This window comes from Eupeodes corollae, chromosome 1 (assembly GCF_945859685.1).
Source record: "Eupeodes corollae chromosome 1, idEupCoro1.1, whole genome shotgun sequence".
In the NCBI taxonomy this organism is placed as follows: domain Eukaryota; kingdom Metazoa; phylum Arthropoda; class Insecta; order Diptera; family Syrphidae; genus Eupeodes; species Eupeodes corollae.
The window spans coordinates 112,115,222-112,132,530 of NC_079147.1; the positions used below are offsets into that span (position 1 = coordinate 112,115,222).

A 17,309-nucleotide genomic window follows, 5' to 3' on the forward strand; every position below is an offset into this window, starting at 1 on the left:
AATTTTCTGATAAAAATCTCGAGTACAATTTTGATACCACTCATTTTTTGTCGTCGTTTTATGAAAACTCCCTAATACCATTCTTAGCGAAAATCAGATAAATACCCCAAGCTTATGTAAATGGCAAAATCTATATTCTGACTAAATTCTCTAAGCTCTAGGTTCCTCTAATAATGAATTATAAGAATTGAAACAAAAGTTTTAATACTAAACTCGAAATTATAACTTCCTTGATTAAGCTCAAAAATGATTCATAGCTCCAAAAATATTTTGAATGGTTGAAATAATTTCTCATTTTTAAACTTTCCAATTTCAGTTTCGCCAAAATACTCATGAAATAAATTTTGATATCTTGAGTCGTCAAATAATACCTACGTACACATATACATATGTATATAGTAAATAAGAATTTATCGTTTATACTATTTTTTCTGTTTTTAAGTTAAGAATTCAAAGTTGGAACATATTTTTCTTATTAATAAGAAACGACAAAATAAAACACTTACTTGCTTTGATACAAAATGCGGTTATTTTTCCTTCAAGAAACATACACATACATATATATGTATGTATGTATATATTACATAATAATACAAATCAGTAAAATCTGAATTTATTAAGATGTTTGTTATGATTTTAAAATTATTTAATTCATTTCATACATATTATTTTGTACAGTATAATTTCTGAAGAACAAGACACGTAAGACATTTTCAATATTTAACAGTTTATAGTTTGTGCACAAAAGAAATTGTAGGCTTATCATTACTTCGTTTGCACACACAGTTTTTGTTTGTTGAAAAAGGTACAAATCTGAAAAGTGTACAGTTGAGTACAAAAAGGAAACATGGTATCGATTTGTTAAGATGGGAGAACCCCAACCCCTTCCCTATTTGGAGGGGGTTGTCTTTTTGTCTACCACCCACTTTTAAGTACTTACCATAGTCTAGCCCAGTTACCCATAGCATCATCAGCAGTACCAGTACCAGCACCATAACCAGCAACAACAACAAAAGCAACAGCAACAACACCATCGTCATCATCATCATCATCCGAAAGCAAATCTAACATTGCTTATTCGCATACCCAGCATGGACAAACTATATGTGTGATGTATCTTTGTATGGATATAAGTTTTAAGCGTTGCCACCTCAACCTCTAATACCACCATGGGAGCAACATCTATCCCATTTTTGATGCAATATTCAACCCTCAAACACAATTCAAAGACTTCACTCTACACCCACATCCGGATTTGGATTTATACTTCTACCCACCAATTATTTATACGTGCATTGTTTTATGTGTACCTTTTTCACATTTTTCGTTTATTACTTTACATATATAATTTTTTTTATTTTTGCCTACGCACAATAGGGGTAGGGGTTTATTTTGTTTTTGTTTTAATCCAGGTGCACAATTGTGTTGAAGATGAAACTATAAATAATAAAATATACCGCTTGAGTAAAAACTCCACAGAAAAATGTGTGTATCTATCGCACATCTTTTTTTCCATATATATGTACGTACAATGTACATACATAGTATGTTTTTTTATTTATCTCAAAGTCAACAAATTTAAAGGGAAAACAAAATACCACACCACAAGTCATAGTTGCGGGTAGAACATATCTGATAAGACTTTGGATGTTTTTCTTTCTGAATATCACATATTTTTCAGGGATTTGAACTAGAAATACCTACTAAGTTTTATTTTTTAATTTTATCATTACAAATATTTAATATATGTTTTGGCCAGGATTAAATTTTTGTAAACAAAATTACAACAATATTTGACTAAAATAATAAAATAAATAAGAACCTGTCAAGTTTTTAATTTGAGAACTGTAATCTTTTCATCAATGTGCTAGATTTATGAAAGCTATTAAACTTTTTTTTATATCAAGCCACGTCCACAGTGTTTTTAGTTTCCTTAAAATGTTGAATACATTATAAGAATAAAATAAAATTGGGGTAGAATTTCGGAGGAAGTATTGATATTCAATTTTGTATTAATAAGTGAATGTAACTATAAGAACATCACTTCTTAATAGATCGGATCCGAGCAATCTACATTCTTACGTGTGTTTGAATGACAAATGAGTGATGCTTAAGTTAGACTCGGGATTTTTTAGATGTACGAGTTCTTATTAAATTTCAATAACGTTAACAATGCTTATTTATAAAAGTTGAGATACTAATCAACATCTAATTTAATTCAAACTATTATGAAACAATGTTTCGAACTTGAAATATTTGAAACTGTTTCAATTAATTGATTGAGAGGGCTAAGAACACCATACTTCCATCTGCTAAAAACTTGAATTACATAGTTGCCTTTGGAGTCGTATTCTAGATCGACTAAGACTGAAGATAAAACGAATAAGAACCGATTATTCCTGGAATAAAACTAAGTTTTATTTTTTCTTAGATTTTTCATGAAATAAAGGGTAATAAAAGACAGCCTTGAGATTAAGAGGGCAAAACGTTTCGAACAAACCAAGGAAGAAAATGTAGACAAAGCGCAAGAAAATTTTCTGAATCGCTTCAATTCTCAACGAATTCCTCAATTCCTCTTTTTGACTGTTTCTACAAAACGATTCCATTTAAAAAGACTCGAAATAACTTGAGTGTTCCACCATGGTTTGATTCTCACTAACTTAATGACTGATTCGACATCAAATAGTAATGATCCGAGTATAATTGCGAACATGTTTGTAAACTACTTCAAAGATGCTTTTGTAGATCATAATAATTTTAGTTTTCCTAACACATCTACCAATGTTTCAAATTTCCCCCACTTAAATTCTATCAATTTCGTTATAAGTAAAGATATTGTCTTTAATAGTATCCTACAACTTGACGAATGTTTTAATAATAGTCCAGATCACGACGGTTTTCCATTATCCATTTGAAAGGAATTTGCTGCGTATTTAGCACACCCGTTATGTGTTCTTTTAAACACGTCTTTAGGTAGCTTGCTGTTTTCTTTTGGAAGAGCGCCTTTACAAATACTAAAAACAAAATAATGAACTACCGACTATTGCTAAACTATCTGTGGTACCTAAACTGCTTGAGTCAATCGTATGTAGAGTCCTTTCTTTTCAATGTAGTTCAATTATCTGTGATAACCAGCATGGTTTTGTTAAAAAGCGTTCAACTCTTACTAATCGGTTTCACTTTACGTCCTTTTGTTTAGAGGTTTTTGAAAAACGTGAACAAGTAGGTTGTATCTTTACTGATTTCAGCAATTCCTTTAACAAATTGTGTCATAAAACATTACTTTTAAAAAAATCACAGCAAGGTTTTAACGATTATTTCATAAACTGGATCCCCTCATATTTGTAAGATAGACGTTATAGTGTTAAATTTTGTAATGAGTGTTCAAGTTCGTTTGTTGTGAAATCCGGTGTCCCCCAGGGTAGTCAGCTTAGTTCTATTCAATTTGTTTTATTTATAAATGAATTGGTGTCGATCATACAAAATTCGTTTGTCCTAATATATGCTGATGACATTAAATTGTTTAAAACAATTAATTCTACATCTGACTGTCTTCTCTTTCAAGAAGACTTAATATTATTTAGGGAATGGTGCAATAATAATCGACTTGTTTTAAATATTAACATATGTAAAACCGTGAGTTTTACACGTAAATTCCAATCGTTTTCAGTTACATGTTTTATTCTTGTCCTTTAAGTAGAGTATATGTATTTTCTGACTTGAGTGTTGTCTTAGATTTAAACTAACATTTAATGAACATATTAACTTCATAGTTAAAAAAGCAAATAGCGTTCTGGGTTTTATTAAGATATTTTGTCGTGATTTTCGTGACCCATATTTTTTAAAATTATTTTTGTTTCATTATTGAGACCACTTTTAGAATATACCTGCATAGTATGGTCACCTTATATATCACTGAGAAAAACCGAAAGTTTGAACAAAATACAACCGTCATATTCGACCAACCAAATTCTTACATGACTAGAAATTACGGAAACAAAAATTACAATGACCCAAATGTAGTACAAATTTCTAGTCCTTTGTATAAAATGTGCGTTAGACTACGTAACGGTTCTCCCCATTGGTATGAAGAGGTCTTTTTAACGCTTTGCAAAAGCTTTTGCATTTTTCCTATTCTACAGGTCTCTCCTCGAGCGGATGGAAAACAGCATTTGTCCAGCCTGTTTTTAATCAAGGCGAATCTTCGTCCTCCCCCACAAACTATCGTCCCTTTTTTCCAAAATCCAAAATATTTCGAAAAACGGAAGCTTGTTAATTAGGCAGTATGGATTTCGTAGCAATTGGTACCGGTGATTTGATGGTTCATCCAACCGAACAGCGGAACAAATGTTTTGAAGAAGAAAAGAACACTACGAGGTGTGTTCAAAAAGTACCCGGAATTTTGGTTTTTTTTTTTCAAAAAAATATTTATTTATTTGTTTACATCAAGGAAGCACTCTTGATAGTCACTTTTTGATATGCCCTGAGCATTCTCAGCGATTCGGCCTTTATTTCTTCAATCGATAAAAAACGCCGCCGTCTTTTCATGGGTCTCTTGAACTTTGGAAACAGGAAAAAGTCACACGGAGCCATATCTGGTGAATATGGAAGTTAGGGCATAACTACGGTATTGTTTTTGGCCAAAAAATATCCGAACAAGCAACGAAGAGTTAGCAGGCTCGTTATCTTGGTGCAAAAGCCTTGAATTGTTTTTCTACACATCTGAGCGTTCTTTTCGAATTGCTACACGCACGTACTTATTAAACGTACGACCTTGTGGTAAAAACTCTTGATGCACTGTCATTATAATCAAAGAAAACATTAAGCAAAACTTTCACATTTGATCGAACTTGACGTGCTTTTTGTCGATCTTGGTGACGTTGGATGCTTCCATGTGGAAGATTGGTCTTTAGTTTCCACATCATAACCTTACACCCAAGTTTTTTCACCAGTTATGACCCTTTCAAGCAAACTTGGATCGTCGTTAACCTCATTTAACAGCTTCTGAGGGATGTTCATGCGATTGTTTTTTGGTCGCCGAGCTCATAAAAACACGTCGAATCTTAAAAATGTTGACCTTCGGACTTTCCAGACCCTCGAAATAGTTTAGGTGTCAAAGATAGCTTGGCAAAAGGTCGTTAGTTCATAATTTAATTTTTAAGACCTTTCTTGTGTACGGACTGGAGTTATACATTCGCTTTTTCAGAATTTTAAAAAGGTGAAGTACAAAAGAGAAGACATAAAGAGTACGATAAATAAGAAACTCATTTTTTTTTTAAATTGAGGATTGAACACCTTCAGGATGTATTGTGCAATAAGTATGTTCACATTATCTACAATGGAAGAGGTCAACGATGAAATAAGACAATCTTACACGTGATATGATTTTAAGTGCGTCGGATTGTCATGCCATACGTCATGTGTTTGATTTCTGCCTGTGCGATTTAAAGTTTTTTTTCCCCCGGATACTGCCTCTTGCGAGTAATTGAAAAAATCCTCAAATTCTTGTCAAGAAAAGTGCTTTCTCAAATTAACCATTCGGAATCGGCTTAAAACTGTATTTCCCTCCATCCTTGACAACAGTACTCGTACACAAGAATGGTTGAGAATTACAAGTCACTTGTTCTCAACGGACTGTGTCGCCACTTTATTTATTTTATTTTATTTATTCTAAAATTTTTTGAAAAGTATTTTTAAACTTACTTAGACAGAAATATTGATGAACAAAAATATCCCATGATTAAATAATTTTCAATTTGGAATCATAGAGCTACATCCTTATATCTATAAATTAAACAACTTCGATTGAATACAAAATAATAATTTGCTGCTAGAAATGAAGTGAAATTATTTTAAACATTAAAACATTTCCTGACTTCCCTTCCCAAACCAAACTGAAAAAAAAAATATATACATATGTGATATTAAATCGGGTTGGCAGTTATTTTGTATAAGATTTCGTTTTGCAAATTTTTAACAAAATTAATTTAATTTTCATCATAATAGTGGCAACAGCCGAAGATTCACCACTGGCGATGAAACTAAAGAAGACTTGGCTTCGAACACCAGTTGGAGAAGAACAAGCGGCACAAGCTGTCTTAGATCCGTCCATAGGTACCTACTAACTTTCATAACCAAATTAAAAAAAAAAACATTTCTAGATTTGCACATAACTTATAGTTAGTATGGTTAGTTTTGTTTTGCACGTAGATAAATGTTGATCGTATGTTGTAAACTATTTCTTTTTAGTTTTATAGTAGTCATTAATACATGTTTTTTCCTTTTTGTTTTAAGACCATATGAGTCGCATGTGTGGTTCTATTTGATCGTTTGGTGTTTATATTGGAAAAGATAAAAACTGTTATTTAATTTTCTTTTTTTTTTTAAATTTGATTGATGTCAGCCGAATAAAGTATCATTAAAGTAGTACTACGAAATGAACACAATCTAATGGCGTAAGAGTTCAAATTTATTGGAAACATGGATAGAGCAATTGTCTTAATGATAATTATTCATATACATACATAAGTTCAACTCATTTCTAGCCGGAATCACAAATAGCATAACAAAAAGATTTATTAATCACCTCAGAAACTAATCGAGCTTGGGTGTTAAGCTTAAAGCTAGTTCTAGCCTTTATTCGTTTTTTTTTTTAATTTTCTTCTTCCATTAACCTTCTCTTCAAGCATTTATTTTTCGTAAAGTAGTGTAAAACATGTTAGTACCACTCACTTACTGTTTGTTGTTGAATGTGGTTAAAGAAAAAAGTAACAATATTCGAGCAAAAACTATTCGAATTTTATATTATTATTTTAAACTCAACAAACGATCTCTCACCGAAACTAAACAAACAAATATAATTTTCTTGATGTTAACAGCCCTATTCTGCTATTCACGTGGATCGTGTATTCGATTCACTCATTCGATTCCCTTTCACACCGCCTTTGCATTCTGCTATCCATACGTGAACTACATTATCCCAAACCAATTTGACATTCAAATAAACAGCTGTTCATGTAAAAATCTTGGGAACGTTGGATAAATAGTTTTGATTCATACAAAAATTAAGTTTAATCAATCCACCTAAACAGAATAAATTGTATAATTTTTGGAAATGGGAAGTATTTGACTGTTTAATCCAATTGTAAACAAAGGAATAAGAGAATCCTCAAACAGGAAGCTTCTGAGAAATGTTAAAAAGTGTCTTCCTTCCCCTAAAAATGTTAATATTCTTTCATTTATAAAACAAATATTCTAAATTTAGCAATAAATTAGTTTTCACTAACATTTTGCTTACAAAAATTAACAAACCAGCCATCAAATCAAAAATCAGCTGCATTTTATATGTGGATCTGAATTGTATAGAATTAATGCTTTTACGCGGATAGAAGAATACCGCGCAATATTACCGACATACACAGATTCACTTCGAATGAATGGCAGAATAATTACTTACTTACTTACTTAAGGTGGCGCTACAGTCCGGGGCGGACCTCAACCAACAAGCGTCTCCAGCCAGCTCGGGATTGGATTTGAAGACCTTCCGGGCTGGAGCGTTCATGTCCATCCGCTCTACATAACCTAGCCATCTAGGCCGTTGGACTTTAATTCTGCTAACTAGGTCAGTATCGCTGTACAGCCCGTACAGTTCGTCGTTATATCTTTTCCTCCATTCTCCATCTATGCGTACGGGACCAAAAATCACCCGAAGAATTTTTCTCTCGAAGCATCCTAAGACGCTCTCATCTTTCTTTGACAGGGTCCAGGCCTCAGCGCCATAAATGAGAACCGGGATGATGAGTGTCTTATAGATGGTGATTTTACATGCTCGAGAGAGGACTTTACTTTTCAATTGCCTTCTAAGTTCAAAGAAGCAGCGATTTGGCAAGAGTTATTCTTCGTTTGATTTCAGCGCTAGTGTCGTTGTCTGCATTAATAGCGGTGCCTAGGTAGACAAAGTCCTTAACTACCTCAAAGTTATAGCTGTCCATGGACGTCGTCGTTCAGTGTCCTTTTTTGATGACAGCATATACTTGGTCTTGCCCTCATTGACCACTAAACCCATCTTCTTCGCTTCCGTCGCAATGCTCAAAAACGCTCCACTGACATCAAGCTTTGATCTTCCAATTATGTCAATGTCATCTGCGTATCCGAGTAATTGGATGGATCTTTGGAAGATTGTTCCTCTAGTGTTGACGGTTGAGTTTTGCATAATTCTTTCCTGAACGATGTTGAAGAAGTCGCATGACAGTGCATCGCCTTGTCTTAAACCTTTTTTGACATCAAATGCATCGGTAAAATCTTTTCCGACGTCAATTCTCCATCGTCAACACAAACGGATAAGTATGACAGGGATGCCAAAACTAGACATTGCTCGGTAGAGCTCTTCTCTATAGATGCTGTCATACGCGGCTTTAAAATCGATAAAGAGATGGTGGGTATCGATTTGAAGCTCCTGGGTTTTTTCCAAGATCTGCCTGACTTTATAGCAGAATAATGATTAGTAAAAATTCAAGTAAAATTCCCCCCGATAAATAGCAGAATAGGCCCGTAGTTTTCTTCTTCGGTGAGTTATGTATGAAATTTAAATAGCTTTAGTTTTAATCAGTGAATTTCATTTTTTTATTGCATAGAAAAATAAATTGTATTTTAGTTAATATGCGGCACCTGATCAGAAAATTGTTCATTGCGATCTGAAGGGTTGAAGCTGGCATCGCCTTAGTTTATGTCAGTATGGACTGCTTCAATTCAGTCAAATTTCTGGGTTTCGTTTTATACACCTCCTGTTTGACATAACTCCATAAAAAAGTCTGGTGTAGTCCCTTTTGAGGCCAGCGAAAAGTGGAGTTCCTGGAAATAAATTTGTTTGTGAATTTTCGTTGGAGCTCCGCCATAACTGGTCTGTCTATAGGTATATATACAGATGCTCCATCTTGCTGGAACCAACTGCTGTTGAATGAGATAATTCTCCGGCGCATTCTGGGTTAAAAAAATCTCATTCATTATCTTTAACTTACGGTTCTCATTGGCAGTTACTGTTACACCGTTTTCTTCAAATAAGTATGGCCCGACAATACACTTTGATGAAACAACGCACCAAACAGTTACTCGTTCTGGGTGCAGTTCCGTCTCACGGAGTATTTCTGGATTTAATTCACTACAATTACAGCAATTTTGCGTGTTTACATTGCCGTTTAGGACAAAATGGGACTCTCATACATGTCTTCTTCGCACATTGCAATATTTTTCGGCAAAATTACATACTTGTAAACAGAAAAGTCTTGAGGATTTAACTTGCTTGTAATTTGAACTTTGTCACCTTGAAGTATCTGTGTCTGCTAACTCCAATTTGCTCGTCGAAACGCTTGGGTTTGCTTGTATTGCAGCTGCAATTGTATGCTTAACACGACCATTGGAATCTCTATGGAACGGTCTTCGTACGAGGGGGAGTATTGCCTAAATTCCGTTGCACTATCCAAATTCTTTTTTCAGTATCCCAAGCATTCATTTTGATAAATATAATAGTAACCTGCAAAATCAAAAAAAAAAAAAAAAATAAGCCGGTTACTCACACAAATTCGTGCTGCAATAAAGTTATGACTTAAAATTTGTCGGAGAGGCCTGATTTCAGGCTCCATCTGTTGTTGTTGGGGTATCGTTTCTGTGGGTATACTCGGTATACATACGCTTACGATATCATATTTCAATAAACACCTACTCATTTATTCTATATTAGCGGTATCGATACCGTAGGAAGCGGTATTCCGAGCTTTGGTATACGTCATGATATTCATTATAAATTTATTTTGTGTACCAAAAAAAGCAATTAAAGCACAGGTCCAGGCTACATAAGAGACTTCGTTTGGGTCAACTTCATTCTTTGAACGCTGAACTAGACCAAGGTAGCTAGATAGAACTTAGGTATCATTAATTTCATAATTGAATATTTATTTCACTCTTGTAATCCTTGAGTTCATCGTGCAGAAAGTACCAACAACATTATTAACATAAAAAAATGTCTCGCACAAGGTTCAAGTCCAAATCATGTTGAGTTCCTAATTGTAACGACAAATAACATCCATTTTCCTTTTCCAATACGAGAAAGCAACCTTTTACATTAAACCTTAAAAAAAATTGTGTAGTTAATAAATAAATCACAGTATTATAAAGTCCAGCTTACAGTTAAATGAAAAAACATAATCAGCTGACATTTTGACATAAGTAGACTTGGATTTTCTCAGATCTAATTAATCTCTGGGCTCGTGTTCCCAAACTCTCAAACACGGTGTAACTGTCACTAATATTTAATGGAGATACCACAGCAGTTCAACATTTACCTTTGCTGGGTACTGCCGGGCTACAGCTTATGAATACTTCAAAAACAACTTAATTATGCCACCATATAATTGTAATTGCATTTGTTTCACAGGTTCCTTTATTTTTCGTACTTAGTCTTTCATATTAATTTTAAAAAAAACTTCAGAATAAGAAAACCTGGAACTTTCTTAGAACCGTACTCTTCAACTACAAAACCTTTGTTTGTATATATTTGCTTTCAATTCTGTATGCTTTAAATCACATTTATCTAGCAGAAAATCATTTTTTAATTCAACTTTTAATTTTTATTATTATTTCTATTTATTTATTAATTTCAGCATCTTTGGATGAGGATCGAACTAGTCCGATTGGTACATCAGCGGCAAATATCATATCGGAAAAAAATAATGAATCGCTGTCATCGAAACAACGTCACCAAATAAAACATCGAGAATTATTTTTATCCCGACAAGTTGAAACATTGCCCGCCACCCACATAAGAGGAAAATGCTCCGTAACATTATTAAATGAAACGGAATCGCTCAACAGTTATCTTAATAAAGACGTGAGTCGTAAATTTCATTCCATTGTAGCATCGACAAATAATACTCTGCATAAATATTTGAAGTGCTTCAATATTGAAATTTATAAAATAATTATTGATGTGTTATTTTTTTGCGTATAATTTCAGGATACATTTTTTTATTGTTTGGTTTTTGATCCAAATCAAAAAACATTGCTTGCGGACAAAGGTGAGATACGTGTTGGAAGCCGATATCAGAGTGAGATTCCTGGTAAATTAAAAGATGTACAATTGGATGAGCGAAAGCTAGAAGATCTTGAAACCCTTGTATGGACACCAAATCACAATCTAACTGATAGGAAAATAGATCAATTTTTGGTTGTTTCTCGGTCTATTGGAACATTTGCCCGCGCATTAGACTGTAGTAGTTCAGTGAAACAGCCTTCCTTGCATATGTCAGCGGCTGCTGCCAGTAGGGATATCACCTTAGTATGAAATTTAAAAACAAACAAAATATCAAATTCATAACTCTCCATTTTTATAGTTTCATGCCATGGATATTCTTCATAAGCACAATTACTCTATGGAAGACGCAATGTGCTCATTAGTTCCTTCCACGGGTCCAGTGCTCTGTAGGGACGAAATAGAGGACTGGAGTGCATCTGAGGCTAATTTATTTGAAGAGGCACTAGATAAATATGGAAAAGACTTCAACGATATTCGACAGGATTTCGTGAGTACTAAACTATCGAAATTTTGTTGTTGGAATTAATTTTTTATGGTTACAAAATATTTTTGTTTATTTTCTTTTTTTTTTTTAATCATTTTAGCTTCCTTGGAAGACTCTTAAACAGATAGTAGAATATTACTATATGTGGAAGACCACAGATAGATATGTGCAACAAAAGCGTGTGAAAGCTGTGGAAGCCGAATTAAAGCTCAAGCAGGTTTACATTCCACAATATACGAAAAGTAATCCGGCGATGAACACTGTCAAAGGTGGAATTTTCAATGGAACCACGACTAATGGTGGAACTGATTTGTCTAATAATGGAAAACCATGTGAATCTTGCTCAAGTGTTGCATCTGCTCAGGTAATAAATTCAAATAGTAATAATAGTGTCGCAGGCAAATGAGTTGTTTTGACAATCCTTATTGAATATTTAAGTGAGAAGGAAATCAAGATTATTAAATTTTAAATTTCTAGATAAACATATTCAATGCATACTTAATTCTTATACAAAAACCTAAGTGAAAACAGTTCAGTTTTTAGTTAAGGTTTTAGAAAAGAGTTTATTTTGGTTGTGTTACTTTTAGTCTCTAGTCGTGGCTTGTCTTTATATAAAAATAAGTCTGTATTATATAAAAGAATATTTCTCAAATATTCACCTTCTACAAGACTGAGAAAGTAATTTATTATTTTTAACGTTCCAGTGGTATCCTTGGGGACCCTCTCATATGACATGTCGATTGTGTCAGAACTGCTACAATTACTGGAAGAAATACGGTGGTTTAAAAAATGCAACGAGATTAGCCGAGGGAAGTGACACAGAAGTTAAAAAGAAACAACCCACACCTGCTACAACACCTCTTGGACCCATCACCCCCACCCCAGTTATTGTCCCTGAAACTGTTATAGTGGATGATGAGAAAGTCAGCGATCTTTCTAGTCGTCAGTGTCACAAGTAATACAATACGATATTTCTTTAAAATTTGAATATACGCTCATTAAACATATTTAATTATTAGGTGTTCAATTGTGAGCTGCGGCAAAGAATTCAAATTGAAAACTCATTTAGCGCGGCACTATGCTCAAGCGCATGGTATTGCTATAAGCTCTGGTTCACCGCGTCCCATAATGAAAACTCGCACTGCTTTTTATCTCCACACAAATCCTATGACGCGTTTTGCTCGAATTTTATGCAGGAAATTTATCAAAACTAAAAAAGCCGCTCGGCAGACATCATTTGCAATAAATACAATGCTGATTAAGCATGAATGTAAGTTTATTAAAAATGTTATCTTTTCTTAATTTATATTAATAATTGTTTTCTACATTAATTTTCATAGTTAATTTACGTTTGACTGGAAAATCTCATTTGGATATAAAGAACATTTTATTAGCTAAGAAGAGGGATAGAATAAGTGTGACGAAAATTGCTAATCGTTTAGGATCTCCAGGCCCCGGGCCACACGAGTGGCTGATATTAACGCCCAAAGACAAATTGCCGAAACCTGATTTGGTGGCATTTCCAAAGCCTCCAAAAGCACCCGATGGGTCTTTACTTTATGAACGTATACCGAATAAGGTTATTGAACTTGATAAGGACATAACAATTATACCACCTACATTGATACGCAAGCGACCAATCGAAGAAATGAATGGCGCCGATGGTGAATATATTTAAAATTTGTATTTCTTCTTACATCTTTTTCTAATTGGGTATTTAAATTCTTTAAACTAGTTACAATTATACAAGGGCCTCCACCAAAACGGCCAAATAAGGATCCAATGCCATCGCATTGTCCTAGTCCTGAACAGTTCGCTGCAATGATGGCAGCTTCTGGGCAGCCGTTAGCTAGACACCATGTAAGTTTCTTTCATGGAAATTTGTGTGTTTGATCTTTGTTTGTTTAAATTTGTATTTCTCAAATAGTTAAATGGAAAACCAAAAATCACACAAATGTCAAGAACTGGGTCTGGCCGAAAGCAAGTGATCAGTTGGATGGATGCTCCAGATGATGTATATTTCAGAGCCACCGATACAAGCAAGTAAGTATTGCTGCAGAAACAAAATTTACGAAAATACATTTAAAAAAAAAAACAGATCGTTTATGTACTAATATGGTACAATTTCGAGCCAGCTTCAAATACGAAACGCTGGAAGTTTCTCTTTTCTGCCGGTTTTGAGATCGTAGATCGTAATTTGACTTATTCAAAAAATGTTAATCGTAAAATAAAATAATCATCATTATTGCGAAAATCAATTTATCAATTGAAATAAAATCGATATTGCGATAGTTAATTGATTAAATATTATGTGATTGTGAATACCTCCAATATGTGTATATTGTGATAGTGAGTATACTTGGCATTTGTTTTTTTTTCCCTTGAGGGTGAGGAACTTGCAAATATTTTTTTACCAAATCAAAATGAGTTCAACTGAACTCTTTTTAGACGAAGATTATTTTTATGGAAATGGTTAGATTCCTGAAGTCACTGCAATGAAAAGCCTATTGGGCCACCCTCAGTGGATGTTGTTTCTATTTTGTTTTCTTTTTTTATTTTGCATTTTAGTGCGTTCTCGAGGACCTTTCTATTAGCTACAGCTTTGTAGCAAAATTCTTTGACAAACTCAATGCTCTCTTCCATTAATTGGATCATTCAAGTTCGGTAAAAATGTATCCGTTATCATAGGTTGGTAATTGTCACAATTAACATTATTTTGTCAACTGGACCCGAGCTTTCTATACAATTATTCTATGCATTGATAGGGCGCACCAAAATATTACCCTGGGGCAATGCAATGGCTGTTAGTGTCTTAGTCGAGAGTTATGGATTCTTGGAGCGCAATAACGGCAGTTTTAATTATTAATGTGCCCGTTTAAATGAAAATGAGCTTTGTTACTTCAACAAATTTGATTGACAGTACGAAAACGCTTCAACATCGTCTTACAACATTTTTTTGCATGGAACAAAATCACTTTCTTTATTCAAGAATTTAAAGAAAGTGATTTTGTTTCATTATTTGAATTTTGAATGGATGAAACTTTAAATCCATTTTTAAAATTTCATGAATAATCACTCTTGGAAGTCCCAGTGAGGCTGCCTTTTAAAAAATAAATAAATTGGGTGGCGCAACAGTCCGTTTGAAAACTAGGGCTTAGTGACTGACAACTCTCAACCATTCCTATGTGCGAGTACTGTTGTCAGGAATGGAGGCTGCCTTTTATCGTATTGAAAGTCGACGATTTTCACTTAAACTCTCTACACAAACGGACCCTGGCCGTGGAGTGTTCACAGCCGAAGCAGTAGTGCGCTTTATCACTTATTCATCGTTTACCGAAGTGTTAACAAAACTGTTGACGCACAGTTACGTAAAGCTTCATTAACAATTAATACACGCGCCCTATTTTTTTACACCAATTCACGCGTGGCCTACTATGTTAGACCATTTAATAATGTTAATAATTTTTTATTTTGAAAATGAAACAAATATTTGTATGTAATATTCATTTAGCCTTTAACATTTAATAACCAAGATTTATGAAGTTTAAGTTGGGGTGTAAAGAAAAAAAAAATATTTCAGCTCATCTCCCAACTCGCCGCATCTTCGGTACGAGTAGTAAAATTCGGCCACACGTGCACTCCAGTGTTAATGATTTGGTTTCTGTAGGACATGGCTTTTTCATAGTATAAGGAAGGTTCTTCTCACTTCTTTCAGGATTGGGCACTTTCCGATGAAATGCAATGCGTCCGGTGCGGCTGAAGTTCAATCTTACTAACTCTCCTCTTTTCTTAAATATAGCTGATTTTAATTTTTGCTTAGAATCAATCCTTAAATAATTTCTTACACTAAGATTGTATAAAAGCTGTATGTGGCTCTATGTACCGATGAAGTCGCTTCATGGTAACATTCAAGGCTATATTTTGTCGTATAATTTGACAATGAGGTCATAGAGTGCACTTGAAACATCTTTTCCATTGCATGACTGCAGGTTGGGGGTAAAATTCATATTACAATAATCATTCAATTCCTTTAATTTCTCGAACCAAAGTCTCACTGTGGAAATGGCATTTTTACTACCACTACCGTTTTTAAACACCATAGCCTTTAATTTATTTAAATTTACCGTTAAATTTCACTGTTCGCCGTATACAACAAGGCGGTGGAAATTTATAAAAAATATACAGATTCAATTCTCTTGTTGACTATTTTTTGTTTCTAGGTAAATAATTTCTAGTTTTGGTAATTTGTTTTCAAAATAAACAAAAATTATTAACAATACCTAACGCATTGTATCAGCTGTTGAAGGGGTTACAATACCGTCAATGTCATCAGAGTCCACTGTATTTTCTTCCACAGTCCTAAGATGTTGTTATCAACGTTCTATGCTCGTGTTTGTTTTTAATGCGATGAAGTTTATATCATTACAATACATTAAGAATAAAGTCAATCCCCTTTTTCAAACAGTTCTTTGTTCAAATGCCTTAGGCCATCGTGCTTAAAAAAAATAGCAATTCTGCTGCTGCTTTAATGAACCCAAGTTGGCAACAACCGGCATCTGTAACTGTATCATGTTCATGCAACACGGGAAAACAGAATAATTTTTGGAAAATTCTCTTGTTTTTTTTTTTTACGTTTCATCCTAACTTCATGACAAACAACACCCGTAATAGGACGTAATAGCCGAAGTTGTTACAAGCGGAAGATATAAGTAATAATTTAGTGATAAACCAAACTTAACCATAAAGATTCGTCGTTATAACCGAAATGTCTTTAAAACCGAAGCCACCATATACGAATTTAACTGTAATTCAAAAGTGGTCACAATGACTCAACAATATTGGTGACTGGCATATACAGTGGCATTTAATAAAATTAATTGAAAAATATCAATATTTTAATTGATCTTCGCAATAAGGGGAAATATTAAATTTTGTTGCATCACATTGCCTGTTTACAATTATTTCAGTCATAATAGCCCTAGAACCGCCAGCAAATTTTAGGAGTGGAGTTTCCTTGATGTGAACCTGTAGTATACGCACCATTATATGAAATTCTACCGTCTGGCAGATGTTTATTAAAGCCATGGTCGGGAGTAAGCGTTCGAAAATGATCATTTTTCGATTTTGAATTCGAAATGACAACTGAAAATCCCCAGATTACAAAAATGTGTGTCCAAGATGCTTGATGCATCCTTATGGTAGCCAGACGCATTTTAATAGTAAAGAGAAATAAATCCATTTCATTTAAATTGCCACATCTAATGCTTCTAGAAAAAAACTTCTTAAGTTAATCATTTGTTCATAATCGATTCAAAATTCAGCTGTTGGACCATGATACTTTATAATTTTTTATTTTTAATAGAGGCCATATTTGGAAATCGTTAATGCAAAATTGCATCGTAAGACCGCATCCGTTCTATTCATTTCAAGAAGATTTATGACAGCTCTAGGCCATCACCTATAATATTTTCCTCTTTAATGAAAGCTTCGAAATGGAGAAGTTGTACAATAATAATAATTCAATAACACATGTAAACTTTTGCATCTGTATAGTGAGTAACTTCAAGTTATTTTTTTCTAATAAGCTTAGAAATATCAGTATATGAAGACCTTACCAGAAATAAATGAATTCTATTTTGGCTATTGCTAGGTCGTAGGTAACAAAAGTTTTCTAATGTTTTGATATATCATTCCTATGGTTATACTTTATAGGGAAAAACTTATTGGGATTTTAGTTTG

At 33.7% G+C, this 17,309-nt stretch overlaps 1 protein-coding gene across 2 annotated transcripts in view; it reads left to right on the plus strand.

Moving 5' to 3' along the window:
• The window catches only part of LOC129939435 (metastasis-associated protein MTA3), a 32,421-nt gene that overhangs the window by 12,901 nt on the left and 2,211 nt on the right, over positions 1–17,309 (plus strand). Inside the window, exons 3-12 of one of the 2 annotated variants that reach the window (XM_056047447.1) lie at positions 6,007–6,114; positions 10,656–10,882; positions 11,009–11,329; positions 11,385–11,573; positions 11,671–11,934; positions 12,275–12,525; positions 12,590–12,840; positions 12,911–13,234; positions 13,306–13,430; positions 13,498–13,613. In XM_056047447.1, the coding sequence (XP_055903422.1) occupies positions 6,007–6,114; positions 10,656–10,882; positions 11,009–11,329; positions 11,385–11,573; positions 11,671–11,934; positions 12,275–12,525; positions 12,590–12,840; positions 12,911–13,234; positions 13,306–13,430; positions 13,498–13,613 (2,176 nt within the window). The remainder of the gene's footprint in view (positions 1–6,006; positions 6,115–10,655; positions 10,883–11,008; positions 11,330–11,384; positions 11,574–11,670; positions 11,935–12,274; positions 12,526–12,589; positions 12,841–12,910; positions 13,235–13,305; positions 13,431–13,497; positions 13,614–17,309) is intronic. The other variant, XM_056047448.1, reaches the window with a different exon arrangement.